The 17650-nt window shown below is 43.8% G+C and overlaps 1 protein-coding gene across 1 annotated transcript in view; it reads left to right on the top strand.

Moving 5' to 3' along the window:
* grin2ca (glutamate receptor, ionotropic, N-methyl D-aspartate 2Ca) overlaps positions 1-17650 on the top strand; it is a gene marked incomplete at both ends in the record, with an annotated part of 36964 nt that overhangs the window by 4065 nt on the left and 15249 nt on the right. The window contains 3 exons of the mRNA XM_080524511.1: positions 10346-10944; positions 12712-12826; positions 17303-17514. Coding sequence (XP_080380637.1) covers positions 10346-10944; positions 12712-12826; positions 17303-17514 — 926 coding nt within the window. The remainder of the gene's footprint in view (positions 1-10345; positions 10945-12711; positions 12827-17302; positions 17515-17650) is intronic.

Here is a 17650-nt window from a genome sequence, read left to right as displayed (position 1 = left end):
GCAGCATTCACACTGGGGATTTACAGCCCAGAGTGGCTGCTCCCTTCGCCGGGCCGGGCCGGCCCACAACAGGGCAGAGTTGATCCCACCACACCCTGCTCTTGTTTTAAAGGCATGCCTCCTCTTGTTTTAAAGGCATGCCCCCTCTTGTTTTTAAAGGCAACTGGTAAATTACTTTAGTGTACACAAATGTGATTACAAATGACATGAGGTGCCGTACTCCATGAAATTGAATATTCTATCTGACATCATCATGTTTTAGAATGATTAAAATCAGGGGGAATAGTGTGTTGTAATAGTACTGTAGGCTAACATAATACTTTTTTGTTAAGCTCAATGCATAGGTCAGAGGAGCACAGACACATTGGTCATCAGACAACATGATGCTCCCAGGTGTAGAAGACAAGGGTCAGGCTTAGGGATGGGAATTGATAAGATGTTATTGATACCGATGCAACTGTCGATTCGGCTTATCGATCCGATTATTTATCGATTCCCTTATCGATTCCTGATTCCACAGGTTTGCAGCGTCAGCGCAGCTGTTTAATTATCTCTTGAGTCTCTGGACACTGTCTAGAATGTCTGCCTAATAACATTTGAACATGTTAAAATGAATTACAATGCTCCTTTTCTTAAAAGGATATAACTTGGAAAACAAATCTAAAACTGACTGATAAAATAAACTATTCTTCTTTAGAAACATAGGCATGTATGCACGGAGCGCAAAGTATCAATGGGTGGGTTATTATTCAGTGGCAGTGAAGTGCAGGTCGTCTAACATATAGAATCCATGACGTTTCGTCATTCGGCATTTCGTTTGACTTTGCTTGTCACATTTGAAATAGATAACCTGTGACTTTATCAGCTTTCTCAAACAAAGTTTGCGACCGGATACTATAGGGCAGGGGTATTCAATTACAAATTCAGTTGGGCCAGATTTGAAAACCAAGAAATTTTGCTGGGCCAGACATTTTCAGCGACCAGTAGCCTAGGCACCAGGTAATGACACATTTCAAACCAACACAAATGAATGTAGGCCTAATGAAATACAAGCAGTTTATTTATAGTTTTCCTTTTAAATTAGGTAACATCTGACACAGGCACGTCAAAAAGACTTGACTGAACACAATAAAAGAGCTGTAATTGAACAGAACCTAATAGCAATACTTTTTTCACTTTCTAGGTAAAACAACAACATTTTGGTCTCAACTGACCCATGCACATCTCAAAGTGCATAAAAAAGTGTACAGTAGTATACCAATAAAAAAAAAGTCCTTTTGTAAAATAAACATTTTGGTCATAGCTGAACACAATAAAAGAGCTGTAATTGAACAGAACCTAATATCAATACTTTTTTAATTTTTTAGGTAAAACAACAAAATGTTGGTCTCAACTGACCCATGCACATCTCAAAGTGCATAAAAAAGTGTACATATACAAATAAATAAAAAAGTCCTTTTGTAAAATAAACATTTTGGTCATAGCTGACCCAGGCACATCACAAAGTGCTTTTAACTGAATGAAAATAACCATCAATGCCTTGAGTGCACAATTAAACAAGTTACAGTTACAGTTAAACAATAACATTGAATCTAATCTAATCTAATCTTACCCCGCTGACTTTCTTAGTGTGAGAAGTGACATTTTTTATTCTGAACAAGAGCAGTGACATTTGGCTCATAAGATGTCAATGCAATCCGAAGGCATTGGTGAAGAGTACTGTTAGTCAGAGAACAACGAGAGCTGCTTTTTATTGTGTTCATGTGTGAAAAGCTTGCTTCACAGGTGTATGTTGATCCAAACATACTGAGCACATGGATTGCTACTTTCTTAATGTTAGGGAACTGGTGCACGTTGACATCACTCCAAAACTTCGCAGGTCCATTAGTGCGAAGCTCCTGTGCCATGGTTAAGGACAGGGACGCGGGAAGGGGGGTGCTGAGGGTGCTGCAGCACCCCCTAGCGGCAGGCAGAAGGAGCTCCTCCTGCCTGAATTTAAAAAATAAAAATATTATTCAAACAATAAGTTAAAACAATATAATAACTATTGTTGCTTTTGGGAATAAAAATAAATGTGTTTTTTGTAATAAATGTAAAAATGTGTTTGTTAGTTTTAATGTTAGTGATCACATGGTCATATCTTGCTAGGAAATCTCTGAGTTCTTTAGCAAAAATGCTAAATCAGCCAGAACAATTGAAGTGGAGTTGGAAGAAGATGCTGATGCAGTTGCTTGCTTCGCTTAACAACACTCCCATTAATGCTCTACTGTCGGACGTTGTTGAGAAAGAGCAACAGACGGCCAGAAACGTATTAGAACTGATATTCAGATCCATCCGATTCTTCGGCAGCGAAGGGCTTCCGTTAAGAGGCAATAACAATCGACATGGAGTGCTGTCTGTAATAATGGTCAACATCATGTTTGTGGACATTGTGGGACACTGTGAGCTGAGTGGAAATGACTGTAAATTCCAACACATTGTTGGTAAAATATTTAACGTTACGTCGTTGTAGTGTGTGGGTGCGTGCGTGCTTAACTATTATTGCCCGTGCATTGGGGCCCGTCGTTATGCAACTGTGTGCGTGTGAGCGAACGAGCAATCAGCGAGAGGGAGGGAGGGAGGGAGGGAAAGAAATCGTTATAATTTTTTCCCTGGCAATTTTTTTCCCTGTAGCGTATATAGACAGCACCTCAGCACCCCCAGTCAAAATACCTTCCCGCGTGCCTGGTTAAGGATGACTGCATGTCAACAAGTTCAAGTACGAATTTCCCCTCGTCGATGGAAGGCACCACTCCCTTTCCTCTGGTGGATAAGTCCCCTTCTATTGCAGCAGTGAACGGGTCTCTGGCAAAGCCCATCACCTCTGCGGGCAGAGCAAGCCCATCCAGTCGACCAGCAAAGTTCTCTTTCAACCTCGCAATGAAATCAGTCATCACATCTGTGATTTGTGCCGGGGATGAGACGCATTTGCGGAGCGTTGGAAAATGCAGCATTCTGCCGGTGCACAAGTCGGCCGCGAAAAGGTCCAGTTTGATTTGAAACGCGCGCGTCTGTTCCACAAGATCAATCACAGTTTTGTCTCTGCCTTGTAGCCCCACATTTAGGTCATTCAGGTGTTTGAACATGTCGCTCAGAAAGCAGACATCAGCCATGAAGTTGTCGTCCAGTATGCGATTCAAGTGTGTTTCTGCCTTCGTTTGCTTGCTGCTGCGGAGGAAAGTTGTAATCTCCTCTCTGAGATCACAGAAACGCTCCAGTGCCTTGCCTTTGGACAGCCACCTGACGTCGTTGTGCAAAAGCAGGTCGTGGTGCTCAGCAGACATTTCTGACAGCAGCTTGCGGAATAAGCGATGTTGGAGGCTCGAAGTGGAGCGAATAAAATTAATTGTAGCCATCACGTTGTCCATTGTTGTTTTAAGCTCCCCGCTGAGTTTTGCGCACAACACCGTCTGATGCACAATGCAGTGTAAAGATGTTATCTGAGGTGCAACAGCGGACCAGCGTGCTGTCAAACCATTTACTCTCCCTGTCATGGATGGAGCCCCATCCGTCACAAGCATTCCCACACGCTTCATATCTAGACCATTGTCTTTGAAAAATTCTGAAATGTTCTTAAAGACTATCTCGCCAGTTGTGTGTCCTTCTAACGGCAGTAAACCGAGCAATTCCTCTCGGAAGCATTTGCCGTCAAAAAAACGGACATATATGCACAATTGTGCGATATCGGTTCTGTCTGTGGACTCGTCTACTGCTATAGACATAACATCAGCTTTCTTCAGTTCTTTTAACAGTGTTTCAAACACATCTGTAGCAAGAATTTCAACCCTGCGAATGTTTGAAGTGTCTGACAGGGGAACGTTTTTAATAGCAGATGACACACTCGTTTTAATTTTGCTGTCAATTATCACTTCATCTATGACGGCCAGCATACAGTCTTTCATGGTTTCAGAATCAGTGAATGGCCTTTTCTTCTTTGCTAAGATCCAGGAAACACGAAGGGATGCTGCTGTACCTCTCTCTTGGGCTGTGCATGTCCGTACCATCGTTGTACAGCTCCGATTGTAGGATGCAATCAAACTCTGCACTTTTGCAGCCCTCTCCTGAGATCCCTCTGGAAAGTTGGCCCGGAAAGTCGGGTGTTTCTCCATGTGGTGCCTCCGAATATTGTAATCTTTAAGTACCGCAACGCACTCATTGCATATTAAACACATCGGTTTGGCATTTGGACTTTGTGGTAAAATAAACACGTATTTTTCAGTCCAGGCAGGGTTAAACCGACGGTTTTCATCGTCAATTTTGCGTTTCAGGGTGGAGAAAGTCGAAGACATTTTTGGAGTTGATATCGGACTTCTAGCTAGCCTGCCTACAGAACGTGAATATAACGCTCTAGCAACAGTCAACCCAATCAGGGCATTGTTTGTTAAAGTGTGTCTAGCAACGTTATATTAAACAATGCCCTGATTGGGTTGACTGTTCACACGCTCACACGTCACACCTTGCCACGCCCAATGCGTGACATTTGAGAGCCCTGGTGTTATATTCACGTTCTGTAGGCTACTATTGTATGGTAACGATCCTGTATGAGGCCCGTTAACAGCTCCACCAAGGGAGTTAACTATCTTGGTCTAATGGTTAGCGCGGTCGTCGTTTATGCGGGAGATCGGGGTTCGATTCCCGCATGGGGCGAGTTACACTACCAAGTCTCCGTTCGCTACAGTATGAACACTCGCGAAATACGTTTTTCTCTACTTTTATGGCTGGGCCAATCGGGGGTCGCGTCTGGGCCGCTAATTGAATAGGCCTGCTATAGGTGTTGTGACATAAAACGTTACAGTCAAATTCAACACCGCAGAGTTTGACGTCATGACACACACGTTTTTTGGAACGGGCAACTGTCAGAAAAACATGCCGGCATCGATAAAAGGTGGATGATTCGACGGATCGAACAATAATGTTACCGGTTCTCAACTGGACCCCGGTTCTCGATTCCCATCCCTAGTCAGGCTATTTGAGAGTTGCTCTATTAATTCAGAGTTTCACACATAATATATATATATTATATATTATATAGCATTATATATTATATAGCATAGCATAGCATAGCATAGCATAGCATAGTTCAGGCAGGCCACTTAAAGTCAACAGTGCAGTTGGCCAATCAGGAGTAAGTACTGCATACTTAACCCACCAGTATGCATCACAGTACAGTCACATATACATGGTGGGTGGATGGTCATCCCCCCCAACCACCCCCAGCCTCCACCCGCTTCCATCACTCATACTGAGTACGTGACAGGGAGTTTGATGGCTCCCTGCCATATTATGTATGTATGTCGTGAAACATGTATGTCGTGGTCGTTCAACCTCCAGGGAGGGAGCTCTAAGGGAGCTGTAAAGAGCAGAGCCATCCAATTACGCCAAAGCCCCAATCGTATTACCATTTCCATACAGTAAACTTGACATGGCTGGACTCCCATCGACACAAATGCATAATTCATCAACAAAAGTTACACAAAGGAATCTGGAAGTTGTGAGTGTGCCTGGAGAGTGTATATTGAGAATGTGCCTCTGCCTCACTGGGCCCCCATGGTCTCTGAGCCACAGAGGTTGTAGAAAACAGGGCGGGAGACAGACCTCGTTCTTCACAGCGAGGAGGGAGCCTCAGGCCTATCCCAAAAGTAGAGCAGCTTCATTTTTTCTTTTTTTTTTCCTTCGTCACGTCCTAAACCTACTTGTCTCGCTCCCTCGCTACCTTGGTCTGCATTCGGAGGCTAATAGCACAGATACCGTACGGTATGAACTGTGTCTAGACAGGGTAAGGACGCTAGGGCGGCTGTTCAGACCAACCGAGAAGGACAAAGTCTGAGTCTGCAATCTCAGTGTGCCGTAGATGTGTTTGTAAATACTGAATATACTAAAACCTTCTCACACTGTTCATCAGCATGAACTCGGTCTGTGCTGTCTCCATAGTTACATTCTACTGTACATTCTACTGTACCAGAGTATGGCAGAATAAAATGAAATACTGACGGCAAGACATACATTTGTTATAATGTGACAAAAATACATTTGAAATGGATTCAATTCAATGAACATTGGCAAACACATCTCGAACACATAATTGTATTTCAGCACCACCACAGACTGCATTTAAATCTCCTCTATCATTTTGTGGGGGAGGACAAATGAATACTTGTGAGTCCGTTCCTCGTCCCTGCACAGGGACCGCGTGACGTCAGCGCACGGGTAGAGCACATGACGCCAGTGCCAGGGCGCATCACGCTGGGTGTTGCAGGCAGACATATGCCGCGGCAGAGATCCATGTCCAGAAGTCACTCCCCATCAGAGAGAGAGAGAGGCTGCCATGCATACAGTCCTCTTGCCCTGGAATAGAGTGAGAGAGAGAGAGACAAGGAGGGTGAGAGAGGTAGAGACAAGAGACACAGACAGAAAGAAATAATGAGAAATGGGAAGGCAAGAGAGAGAGAGAAGGACAGAGAGAAAGAGGGAGAGGAGCGAGAGAGAGAGAGAGTGCAAGAGAGAGAGAGAGAGAGAGAGAGAGAGAGAGAGAGAGAGAGAGAGAGAGAGAGAGAGAGAGAGAGAGAGAGAGAGAGAGAGAGAGAGAGAGGGAGAGAGAGAGATGTCTGCCTGCTGGTTTCTCTTCACAGGCCTTTCTGGAACGGTCTACCTTCCTCAGATTTATTGTTCAGCTCCTGAATCATTTCCTCCTAACTACGGACCTCTAAGCTCCCCAGCACCTTAGGACCCCAATTCCGAGCCCTTGTAATCCAACTTTGTTTTTTATTACAAATCCTTCTTTTCCTTTTTTTTGGATCCATTCCACGTCTATCAATAATTACTCCCGAAGCTATTTGTTTTGAGGAAGTCCTTCAAACAACCGCCATCTGATCTAGATAGCTTTGTTTTTTGAGTAAGTGTGTGTAGTGGGCAATATATTCTGATCAGGTTTGAAGGGTTCTGGCTTTTTTTTTAAGGGGGATGAGATTGTATTGATTAGGGTTTGAAGCAAGTGTTCCCCTTAAAGCATCTGTGATGCAGTGCTGTACTCTGCTTTTAACTCTCATCTGACCCCAATGCATGCACTTTGTACGGCACTCAACTGCTAATCTGATAGCCACAAAGCTCTCACGCACACAAATACTTGGATTCCTGGCTGAGGACTGACTAAAACCATCACGCAAGGCCAATCTGGTAGAGAGCAATTAACACATTAGGGAAAAGGAACGTGATGTGTGTTGTACCAACAATTGTACCAATTTATATATGTTGGTCCCATCTTGTTGTTTGGAAACAGAGTATAGTGATATGTGTCCTCCTGTGTATCTGGCCATTTCCTGTAGAGATAAGCTTTCAAGTAGATGCCTTTAATCTTCTTGAGGACATCTTGAGGTGCAATCTCCCTAGCTTATCTCAAAGACTGAATGTAAAATCAATGTACTTGATTACTTGTTACTTTCAGGGGATTGGGCAATCCACACATTTGTTTTTGGTTTACCATTCTAAAGATAGCAATCTCCATCAAGTTCTCCAACTTGCATCACACCTATGGGGGATTCACTTTCACTTTCAGCAGTGGTAGTGGACAGCAGATGACTGATTCATTGAAATCCCCAAAGTCATCCAGGATGACTAGGACAGTATTGTCCATGTCCGATCTACCATACCATGCCTTAAGATATGTGTCATAGAAATGGAATAAGAATGTCACTGGATGTGTGTTTTTATAATGGTTGAGAGGTTTTGCTCTCTGGTTTCATCTAAAACGGAGCCTGTGGCTTCTGAAATGCCCCAGGCTAATTTGGACCACAGTAGCTGTCTCTATACACTGCTAATTGAGAGGTTGCAATCACACTTAGCAGGGGGCTATTCTCTAGACACTAGGGGCGTTTTTGGCGGAGAGTCACAGTGTGATAATATACACATACTAGATGACACACTCAAACACACACACACACACACACACACACACAGAAACACACACACACACACACACACACACACACACACAGAAACACACACACACACACACACACACACACACACACATACACAAACCCGGGAGCAAATAGATTTCGCACTTGGGCAGATGAATACTTATGGCTTGCGAGTGGTGGGAACAGGCTGCACGCACGAAAAAAGGCAATAACTTTGACAGATTTGCTGCGGGACAGTGAGGGGAAGGAGAAAATGAGGAGATTTATAACATCTCCTCAACCTGCTCCGTGACCAACCTGCATAAGGTCTGCCTGCTCTGTGTCCGGATCCAAGCTGCAGCTGCAAGCTGTTCCACTATCCCTTCGATCTCTCCTCAACATCCACAATATGCGAGGCCTTGTTACTTGCGTAATTACAGTTACTACAGACTTATAGGGAAAACTTAATTATGAAGACATATATATATATATATGAAGGATGTATGTACTCAACAAGTATACATTGTTTTCGAAGTACAACATCAAGTGCAGTAAAAAAAAAAAAAAGAAGAAAAACCTTAGCAAAGATCCGAACAGATATGGTTGTTACTCCTATTGTCTGAGATATTATTTTTGACGAGAAACAGAGAGATTTTTAGAGACAAGTGCAGTGATCAGTGACGAACAGAGACACAGGGAGTTTTCAGAGCGATGAAAACAGTCTGTGGAGACTCAGTGGAATTAGCCATGTTCGTCTGACATCTAGCAGACACGGATGAAGCTAACCTACTTTACACTTTCTCACCAAACTCCTCTGAAGGACAACCAGGAGGCGGAATGAAGCAGCGTCACGAGAGAACAGCGTAGATGTGGTCTCTAGATACCTGACTCTCCCCCCCAACCCACAACCCCCGAACCTAAACCAGCTTGTAGCTTGTGACAGAACACACTCCCCTAGGGAGACAAAGGGACAGGTGAGGTCCAGCTATGTCAGTTTGAGTGAAGCAGTGGTTTTGTGTGTGTACTGCTCCGATACCGTTGCGGTGCAGCGCTCCATGTGATTGGCACTTAGGAGGGTGAGAGGCCAACACTGCATCTTAAAATATATACAGTACATCAGGGATTTATTTTAGGAAGAAACACAATGATCAGCTTTTTATGGATTATAAAAGTTATATAACACCATTACAGAAGTGCAAGTCTTACTCATTAACCCTGAGATGCGCCGAATGAAACAGTAAAATCTGTAATTTATGAAACTTTTATTGCACTTTTATTATCACAAGGCACTGGGGGTGCAAATGATTTATGATGCTATTTGTTTTACATAGTGATTATAGTGCAATGATTTCTATGAGCGGAGTGCTTAATTTGAATACAATAAACATTTGTCATTCATTCATTTCGCATAAAGTAAAGACTTAAGCAGCCAGAATTAATCATTTACTGTCATGGTCAACATTGTAAACTGCAATGATATCATTGTTGTTCCTACCTTTTGTGGCCAATTTGCAAAGTTTTCACAGATCCCCCCCCAAAAATCACAAAACAGTATAGCCGTTTCAAACAAAACTTGAAATATTGTTTTCCGTATAAGACACTTACACTGTCAAGAAACACCTCAGTCAGTGTACCTCGCTAGCTAGATCACGTCGGTCAACACAAGCAACATCCTCATGCCCCTCCTCTGAAGGTCAAGGAGAAAATAGATAAGAAGAGAAAACAGAAGCTGGTCTCAGTGATAGTGCCATCCCTCTACATTTGCAAGACAAAAGTATGGATGAGGGCCAGAGTTGCTGTGGCGAGTGGGTGACATATGGGTTATAATGATGAATGGTGCAGCAGACCCAGGTAGAGCAGCACAAAGCACAATCACTTATACCTCTCAACCCGGGATAAGAGACCACTTCTAGGAGGGCTGGTGATCAGTTGGGTGGTGGCAGTGTTGTGTGTGTCTGTGTGTGTGAGTGTGAGTGTGTGTGTGTGTGTTTATTTGTGTGTGTGTGTGTCTGTGTGTGTGAGTGTGTGTGTGTGTGTGTGTGTGTGTGTGTGTGTTTATTTGTGTGTGTGTGTGTGTGTGTGTGTGTGTGTGTGTGTGTGTGCGTGTGCGTGTGCGTGTGCGCATGCGTGTGTGCGTGTGTTCATGTGAGTGTACTTGTGGAAAGTTCTGCAGAGGGATTTAATGGCTACATACTAAACTCTGGTACTTTGACATGTAGTTAGCTGAAGAAAATCCCCACCAGATAGGTCATTAGAAAAACTCATTGCACATTAGCTCAAATAAATGAAAAACCCAGCTCAGTTTGCTTATTAGATCAATTGGATAAATTGAGCCAATTGATTAGGCTAACACACCCTAAAGGGGCCTCGTCCTCCCTGCTCATCTGCCTGTGCTGTGTCTTCTCTTCCAGGGGGAGGGCTCCACCTTCCTCCAGCTGGGCTCCTCCGTGGAGCAGCAGATCAACGGCATGTTCAAGGTGATGGAGGAGTACAACTGGGACAGCTTCGTGGTCATCACCAGCCTGTACCCGGGCTACGAGGCCTACGTGGACTACATCAAGACCTTCTCCGACACCAGCTACTTCCTGTGGGAGCTGCAGGACGTGCTGACCTTCGACATGTCCGCCGACGGCCTGAACGACATCCGGGCGCGCCGGCTGCTGCAGCAGATCGACGCCCAGGTGCTGCTGGTCTACTGCAACCACGAGGAGGCCCAGTACCTGTTCACCATTGCCAGCGACACGGGCCTGCTAGGGCCCGGCTACATCTGGATCATCCCCAGCCTGGCAGTGGGGAACCCGGACATGCCCCCGCCAGAGAGCTTCCCCGTGGGCCTGATCAGCATCATCACGGACCGCTGGAGGATGAGCCTGAGGAAGAGGGTGCGGGACGGGGTGGCCATCGTGGTCAAGGGGGTGCAGAGCTTCCGCAAGCAGAGGGGCTACGTACCCGAGGGCCACAACGACTGCCACGTCCCCGTCAAGCCGTCCAACAACGATACCTTGTTCAAGTGAGTGGAGGGGTCAGGGGCTAAGGGGATATTCCCATTTTTTGACATTTACATTTAGGGCATTTAGCAGACGCCTTTGTCCAAAGTGACTTACGACAATAAAAAAAAACTTGAATCCAATAAAAACAAATACTCGGTTGAGATAAAACAACAGGAACATATTAAAGCATGATACTGTATATGACCTGACAAAATAAAGTGTATTATAAACACAACGGACAGGAGGAAGGAGAAGCTTCAGGAGGGACAGGTTTGGCATCCACCGGGGTGTACCATATACCCCCACCTTCATCAGGTTGTTATTGTAAAAGTTGTAGAAATTGTGTTCCCAATTACCTACTTGGATCATTAAAAGACAATTCATTCATTCATTGTTTTCTGGAGACTAAACAATAAAGTAGTTACAAACTTTACAGAAAGAATGGGGACTGATTTAAATCTGGGAGAGAGTTGGCAGACGATGTTACCATGTGCTCGCCACCAGTCATCTGGGCAGGGTTTCCCATCTGTTTGGTGGTGTGAGTGACAGCATTTTACTCTTGGTGTCACTCCCCTACCCCCTAACTCCTCTAATCCCCATACCCCTGCCTGCACTCTTATCCGTCCGTTCATCCATCCACCCTACATTAGCTCTGTGTGCACCTCTCCACTGGAGACTCTGGGATGCGAGGGGGAGAGGGGGAGAGGGGGGGAAAGGAGGGAGATGAGGTACCTTGTCATAGCTACCAGCCCAGCCCAAAAGAGCAATCAGGTGCCATCTGTGCCAGAGAACATGGTGCAAATCCTATTTGGTCAGAGAGAAAGTTTTAATCAGCCAAAGGGGAGACTCAGCTACTGGGGGAAAATGGCTCCAGTGTCTGCATTTGGCACTAGCCAAGGTCGTTGAGTCTGGAGTGGAGGGACTCGTCATTAGGTAGCATGTGTCGAGGGGGTAGCTTTGAGGAGCAGAATAATACTAATATGAAACCCCCACAAAATTCACCATTGCTTTCTCCTCAGATCTCACCAGAAGTAATTTTCTGATCTCTGAAAGCGGCTAGCCGGAAGGGAAGATAGCTTAAACTTTTCTAAACGGAAACCTATCATGAAAAACGGAACGTTCTGAGAGACATTATTTCTGGCTTTGATTTCAACGATATCGCTGTTGGACCACTTTTCTTCACGCACTTTTATAGACAAAGCATACATGAGCGGAATAGCAATGGCCAAAATTCGAAACATGGGGGATAGTCATTACATCAATACGGGATATTGCAATTTTATCTCCCTTTTTTATCTCCCTCCGAGGCACAATATTTGCGTTCTCTCACAAAGCTCTGATTCAAAGGAATCCACTTCAAGCGCTCCCTGGCCTGACTCTATCCTCGGCTGTCAATAGATTCAATTACAGCTTTAATTACAGCTCTTTTTAATGAGCTTTTGATTACAAATCACTCCACCTGTTTATGAGATTATCACAGATTACCAGATTAAACAGAGCTTTTCACGCGGATAAAACAGAGGGCCCGTTTATTACCCAGCATGCTTTCATCACCTCTGCTGGGGATGGGAGAGGTGAGAGTGCAGCTTTGCAGAGCATGACAACAGAGAATTAACAGGGAAAGCAAACGAAATGTATTATTTCTGCACATAAATAATGTGGTGCAACGGATTGTGGTTAGTGACAATTAGTACTGTAAATTGATACTTCCTTGTTTGTTTTTGCTTGATCCTTGTGTCTGTTTTTTTGTGTGAAGAGAGTAATTCATTGCTTTCATCCCTATACAGGCACATGTTGAACGTAACATGGGAACACAATGACTTCTCCTTCAATAGTGACGGTTACCTGGTCAACCCAGCGATGGTGGTCATCACTTTGGACCGGGAGAGAGTGTGGGACAAGGTGAGCATCGCAGACAGACACATTCAGAGGCACTAAAGTTATGCTTGTGTCTTTTTCAAGTTGAAATACTATTATTCTATTCACCTTTTGTTACCATGTACTTTCTTGTTCCTGATGTGGATATGATTATGTACTTTGTACTCGGACATTAGGCAACTTGATAGAAAAGCATTGTACTCTTATTGTCCCATTGAGTCCTAATAGTCCAGTTTCCCTCATATCTTCATGCTGGAGGCCTTGTGTGTGATTTCACGTCTGACTGGTCCCTCTATAAAGGCCAGCCATTCAAATCAGCCAGCGCTCGACTGGCACCTCAGAGCCACAGGCATTTAGTGATTTAGGGATCCTCAGCTCACATATAAATAAATAATATTTTCCAAACACACTTTTCCTCACTTTTTGTCATGCCCACACACACACACACTCACACACACACACATGCACACACACGCTTCCACACATCCACACGCTTCAGCCTCAATTACGTGCCTCAATTGAAGGTTGATATTGTCTCTGGGGGCCTCGGCTGGGAGTTGAGATTGGACAGACGGAGGTTTACTTCCAGTGGTTGAATGGAGGTTTGTGTCAAAACATGTTTGGCTAAACTTCATTTCTGCGTTAACAGCCGCTGGCATCCTCCAGCTAATTACCTGGTATTGATGTTTTTTTTCAGAGTTGGTTCCTATTAATTTCTGATATGTTATTGAAGCTGAGGGCTATGCCTCTGTAATTGGAGGCCCTGACGGTATAGGTTCTCAGCTGTTTGGCCGTTGTAGGTCAGCTGGTTTGTATGGAGGACTTAATGATTGAATGGAGAGGTCCCAAAGAAAAGAGAATTACGATGTAGAGATCAACAAGTATATATAACTAGAAGAGACAATGTTGTCTTCATGAGACCTCAACTCTGTTTCCCTCAAAGTAGGGTTGAAAATGTTATAAGAAACTACAACAGCTACTCAAAAAAGGATTTATTTCGGAGCAATACTAGAGAAGCATGTTATCTCGTTACAGAGCAATTTCGATGAATCTTAACAGTCTCTCTGTTAGTGCGTGCGTTTTCATCTATTCCTGTTGTGGAGAGACAGCCAGCAGGAGACCAACCTTCCTATCACCTGTACGAAGCAGTGGCAAGATACAGTTTCTCCAGCACTCCCTCAATGTCCACCTCTTATCACTTGTACATTTTAAATCACCTACTTTCATGTGTTCCAGCTCAAACCTAATCTATTTTCCCTCCTTATCTTGACAAAGCAATGGACAGCCTCTCCTCAGTTTTGCCTTAGCTTTATATCTCAGTGTTTGACTTTCATTGTGAGGGGCCTGGCTCGCCCTGAATTGGAAACACGTATCTCTAAGCTTAGAGATGTCTCAGAACCCTGGCTCCCTCTCTCATCTCGAATATCTTACAAAGAGAAAACTGGCAAGGCAATTATTCGACTTAAACAAAGGAGTTTGACTCTGTTAATCCTAAAACAAAGTGTGAGGTGACACTCTCACTCGCTCTCTCCCTCTTTACGTTGTAATGTGTTGGCCGTCTTTTTTTTGCTGAGAGCTTAGAATCGATCCCTTCTTCTGATTGCTGCTGTCACTCCAAATGCAAGTTCTCTTCACTCATCCCATTGTTGTTCAGCCATCTCAGAACCAATCTCCCCACAGGTCCACTCTCACCCATGATAACTTTCTTGGCACACTACAGACTTGATGGTTGACACTGTACTCCTTACACTCTTAGGCTAATTTATTAGCCAGTTAAATCACCACAGAGCTCTTTTCAAATGTGGTTGGACTGACAGCGGTGATGGCCTCCATTATTTACAACTGTCAAGGAACTCATCTTCCAGGCCAGTTACTATCACTATCATGAGTGAGGATAAAGAGCTGGAGGCGGGAAGTGTTCCCGACACTGCCCCTATCCTGCCGGTTGATATACTGGACTGCGGAAGCTACTGTTTTCAGGCTGTATATCTTCACCACCTGTCTCCCGGAAATTACAGCGTGACGGACAGAAAATGTATTTCAAATGGGGAAAAAAAACGAAACGCTACCCAGAGTCAAAATATTTATTCAATAATGTCCTCGTGATATATGTTCTTGAGGTGACGGCGTCAATTTTACGTTTGCGCTTCAACTGACTGAGTGCCAAACAAACCACAGTAGTTCAATTTCTGAGAATGCACAACACTGGAACTGAGGAAAAGTGCTCCTCTTCACAATGCTACACAGGCCACTGTTGGTACAAATAAAGTTGGTTCAAGCCCTACCATAATGCTACCAGACTGGCACCAACTGCCACTATCCCACACTGATTATGATTCGAACTGTCAGTGATAGACCAGATAAGCAGCATCCGGTGTGTATACTGTAGGAATGCCTGAGTATGCAGTGATGAGTTGATAACACTGCTCTGCAGGTAGCGTGAGGAGCTTCATTCCGCCAGCAGCGTGGACGCTAATGAGCCACTGGGCCGAGATGTGTTTCATCCCAGTGCATTTGGATGAGATTTAGAGTTGCGATCTATTTGTCAAGGCCCATAAGATGGGAGAAAAGTAAAACAGGAGGATTAATCAATCGGCTGGCAAGAGGCTTGAATGACTAAGCATTGAGAAGAAAATAGGACATTCTGATACTTGTTTTAAATGTGAGAACTCTTTTCAAATGTTTTTTTACATTTGTCTTTTATTGACAGCTGTAGTGAGCACCTCATATTATGAGGTGATGCAAACAATATGTAAGGTCATATCTGGTAAGCAGATAGTGATATTCAATCCTGAGCAGATATATTTCATGTCTGTACTGTATGTCAAATATAATGATCTCATAGAGTGCTCTTAGACTAGGGAACTTCAATGTTCAGTATAAGTACTTTATCTCACACACCATAGATACCACTGAGTTAGTCAATCTGATTAATCCATAACCCATTTCAGTGACCCTTGGTATAGTAAATGTAAGGATCGAGTGTAATCCATCATTTCCTGAATGGGGTATTGACCTGTACTCAGACATTGTAAAAGTAGCCTATTAAACCCATAGGAACCTATCATTCTGTTAATGTGAGCAATTCATTTGTTTTACCCCACAAGTTTCTGTTGTTGTTGTTGTTGTTGTTGTTGTTGTTGTTGTTGTTGTTGTTGACAACAATTGGTCATTGCACTGCAACAGCAATTAATGCTATCATCAACACAGTTGACTTCATTGAATTCCCAGTAATTAGACGCTTAAATCAAAACCAAAACACTGGAGGCTTCCTCTTAGCTTTTGTCTCTTGTAACCTTAAAGGAATGTAATGACACTTAGCTGATTACTAATGCACTTAGAGCTAATAAGCGCATAGTTAATAAGTCATTATGTTGTGTCTAATTTGTTTGAAAAAAATAAAACAATAAAATGGAAGATAGAATCATCATCCAAAAACACAAACAGACAAAATATTAGAACTGTAATTGTTTTGGCCAACTGAAAGCCAAAGTCTAATTAGTCTGCATGGTCATTTGTTTGCTGACTCACTGCAACAAGAGGGAACTTTAGCAGGGAAGTACCGCTCAGCATACTGAATACTTTAATAACCACCCGGATGGATAAATGCGTTTGGTAATTGGCAGTAAAGCAGATAAAGAGGTTGGCTTCTCAGTGACCCTTGCTATCTCGTAGAATGAAAACAGATGTTTAGAGTTAGACCAGAGAAACTTCTGAAGCTTACCACAATGTGGTGCAACTCCTTTGAATGTGACTTGATAGTGTCTGAGGTCCATTTCAAATGTCGAAATAGCCTTTTCGTCCTTTTGTATTCATATTTCTACAGTATGTAGAACTTGCCGTCATTCTGATAAATTCATAATTGCCTTCGCTACATCCCTGAAGACCCACTGCAGAAATTCAATTTACTCTAAATGATCTTCAGTACAACCTGGAATTATCCAGATGACTCCATTGAGCTCAGATAGACAAAGTAACACACCACAGCCACAGAAGACGCTAGAGTGCAATCACAGTTAGAAGCTTAGGCAGAAACAATATAACTCGCACCTTGTACTATACAGTACATCTTTTTGAATTGCCAGCATCAAAATATTCTCCTCATCATAGAGGTGTGGCTTGTCTCTCGATCATCGTCCTCTAGTCTAGTGGGACAGTTGAAGAGCTTTGATTTGCAGCATGTTGGGCTGTTTACTGCAGTCATATCCTGGGGAGGCTTGTCTTTAAGAGGCTCAGGAACAATCATTTCTAGTTGTGTGTTGTTATTAGAACATATAAATGTCAACTTGACTGAAACCCAGCCATACCGTACCTTCCTTTGACAACATTGTGAAGAACTATACGAGATAATTATTTACAAGTGCATGTCGACAACCCTGATGGGCTCAGATTCAACGGTGATCGGTGAATACTGTTATAGTACATGGAAAAACCTTTGCCTCACTTTCATGTCTGCTTTTCTTCCGTGCCTCTCTCTCTCTGTCTCTCTTCCCCTGCCAGGTGGGTAGTTATGAGTTCGGGATCCTGCAGATGCGGTATCCGGTCTGGCCGCGCTACGGGACCTACCTGGAGCCCGTGTCAGACAACAGACACTTGACGGTGGCCACGCTGGAGGAGCGTCCTTTCGTCATCGTGGAGGCTGTGGACCCTCTGACGGGGACGTGCGTCAGCAACACGGTCCCCTGCCGGCGCCAGTCCAACAAGACAGAGTCGTGAGTCGTCGAACTGTTCACAGTGTGTCAAGGTCACCAAGTGTATTCTAAAAGGCTGACCTAACATTAGCCATGATGTGTCATCACCTACTGAACATCCTGCATACATTTGAACTGACATTCTATTGATGAGAAA

Source organism: Nansenia antarctica, assembly GCF_963989245.1.
Source record: "Nansenia antarctica genome assembly, chromosome: 2".
In the NCBI taxonomy this organism is placed as follows: domain Eukaryota; kingdom Metazoa; phylum Chordata; class Actinopteri; order Argentiniformes; family Microstomatidae; genus Nansenia; species Nansenia antarctica.
Note: the sequence above shows the minus strand (reverse complement) of the source record. Positions and strands in the feature narration are given on the sequence as shown.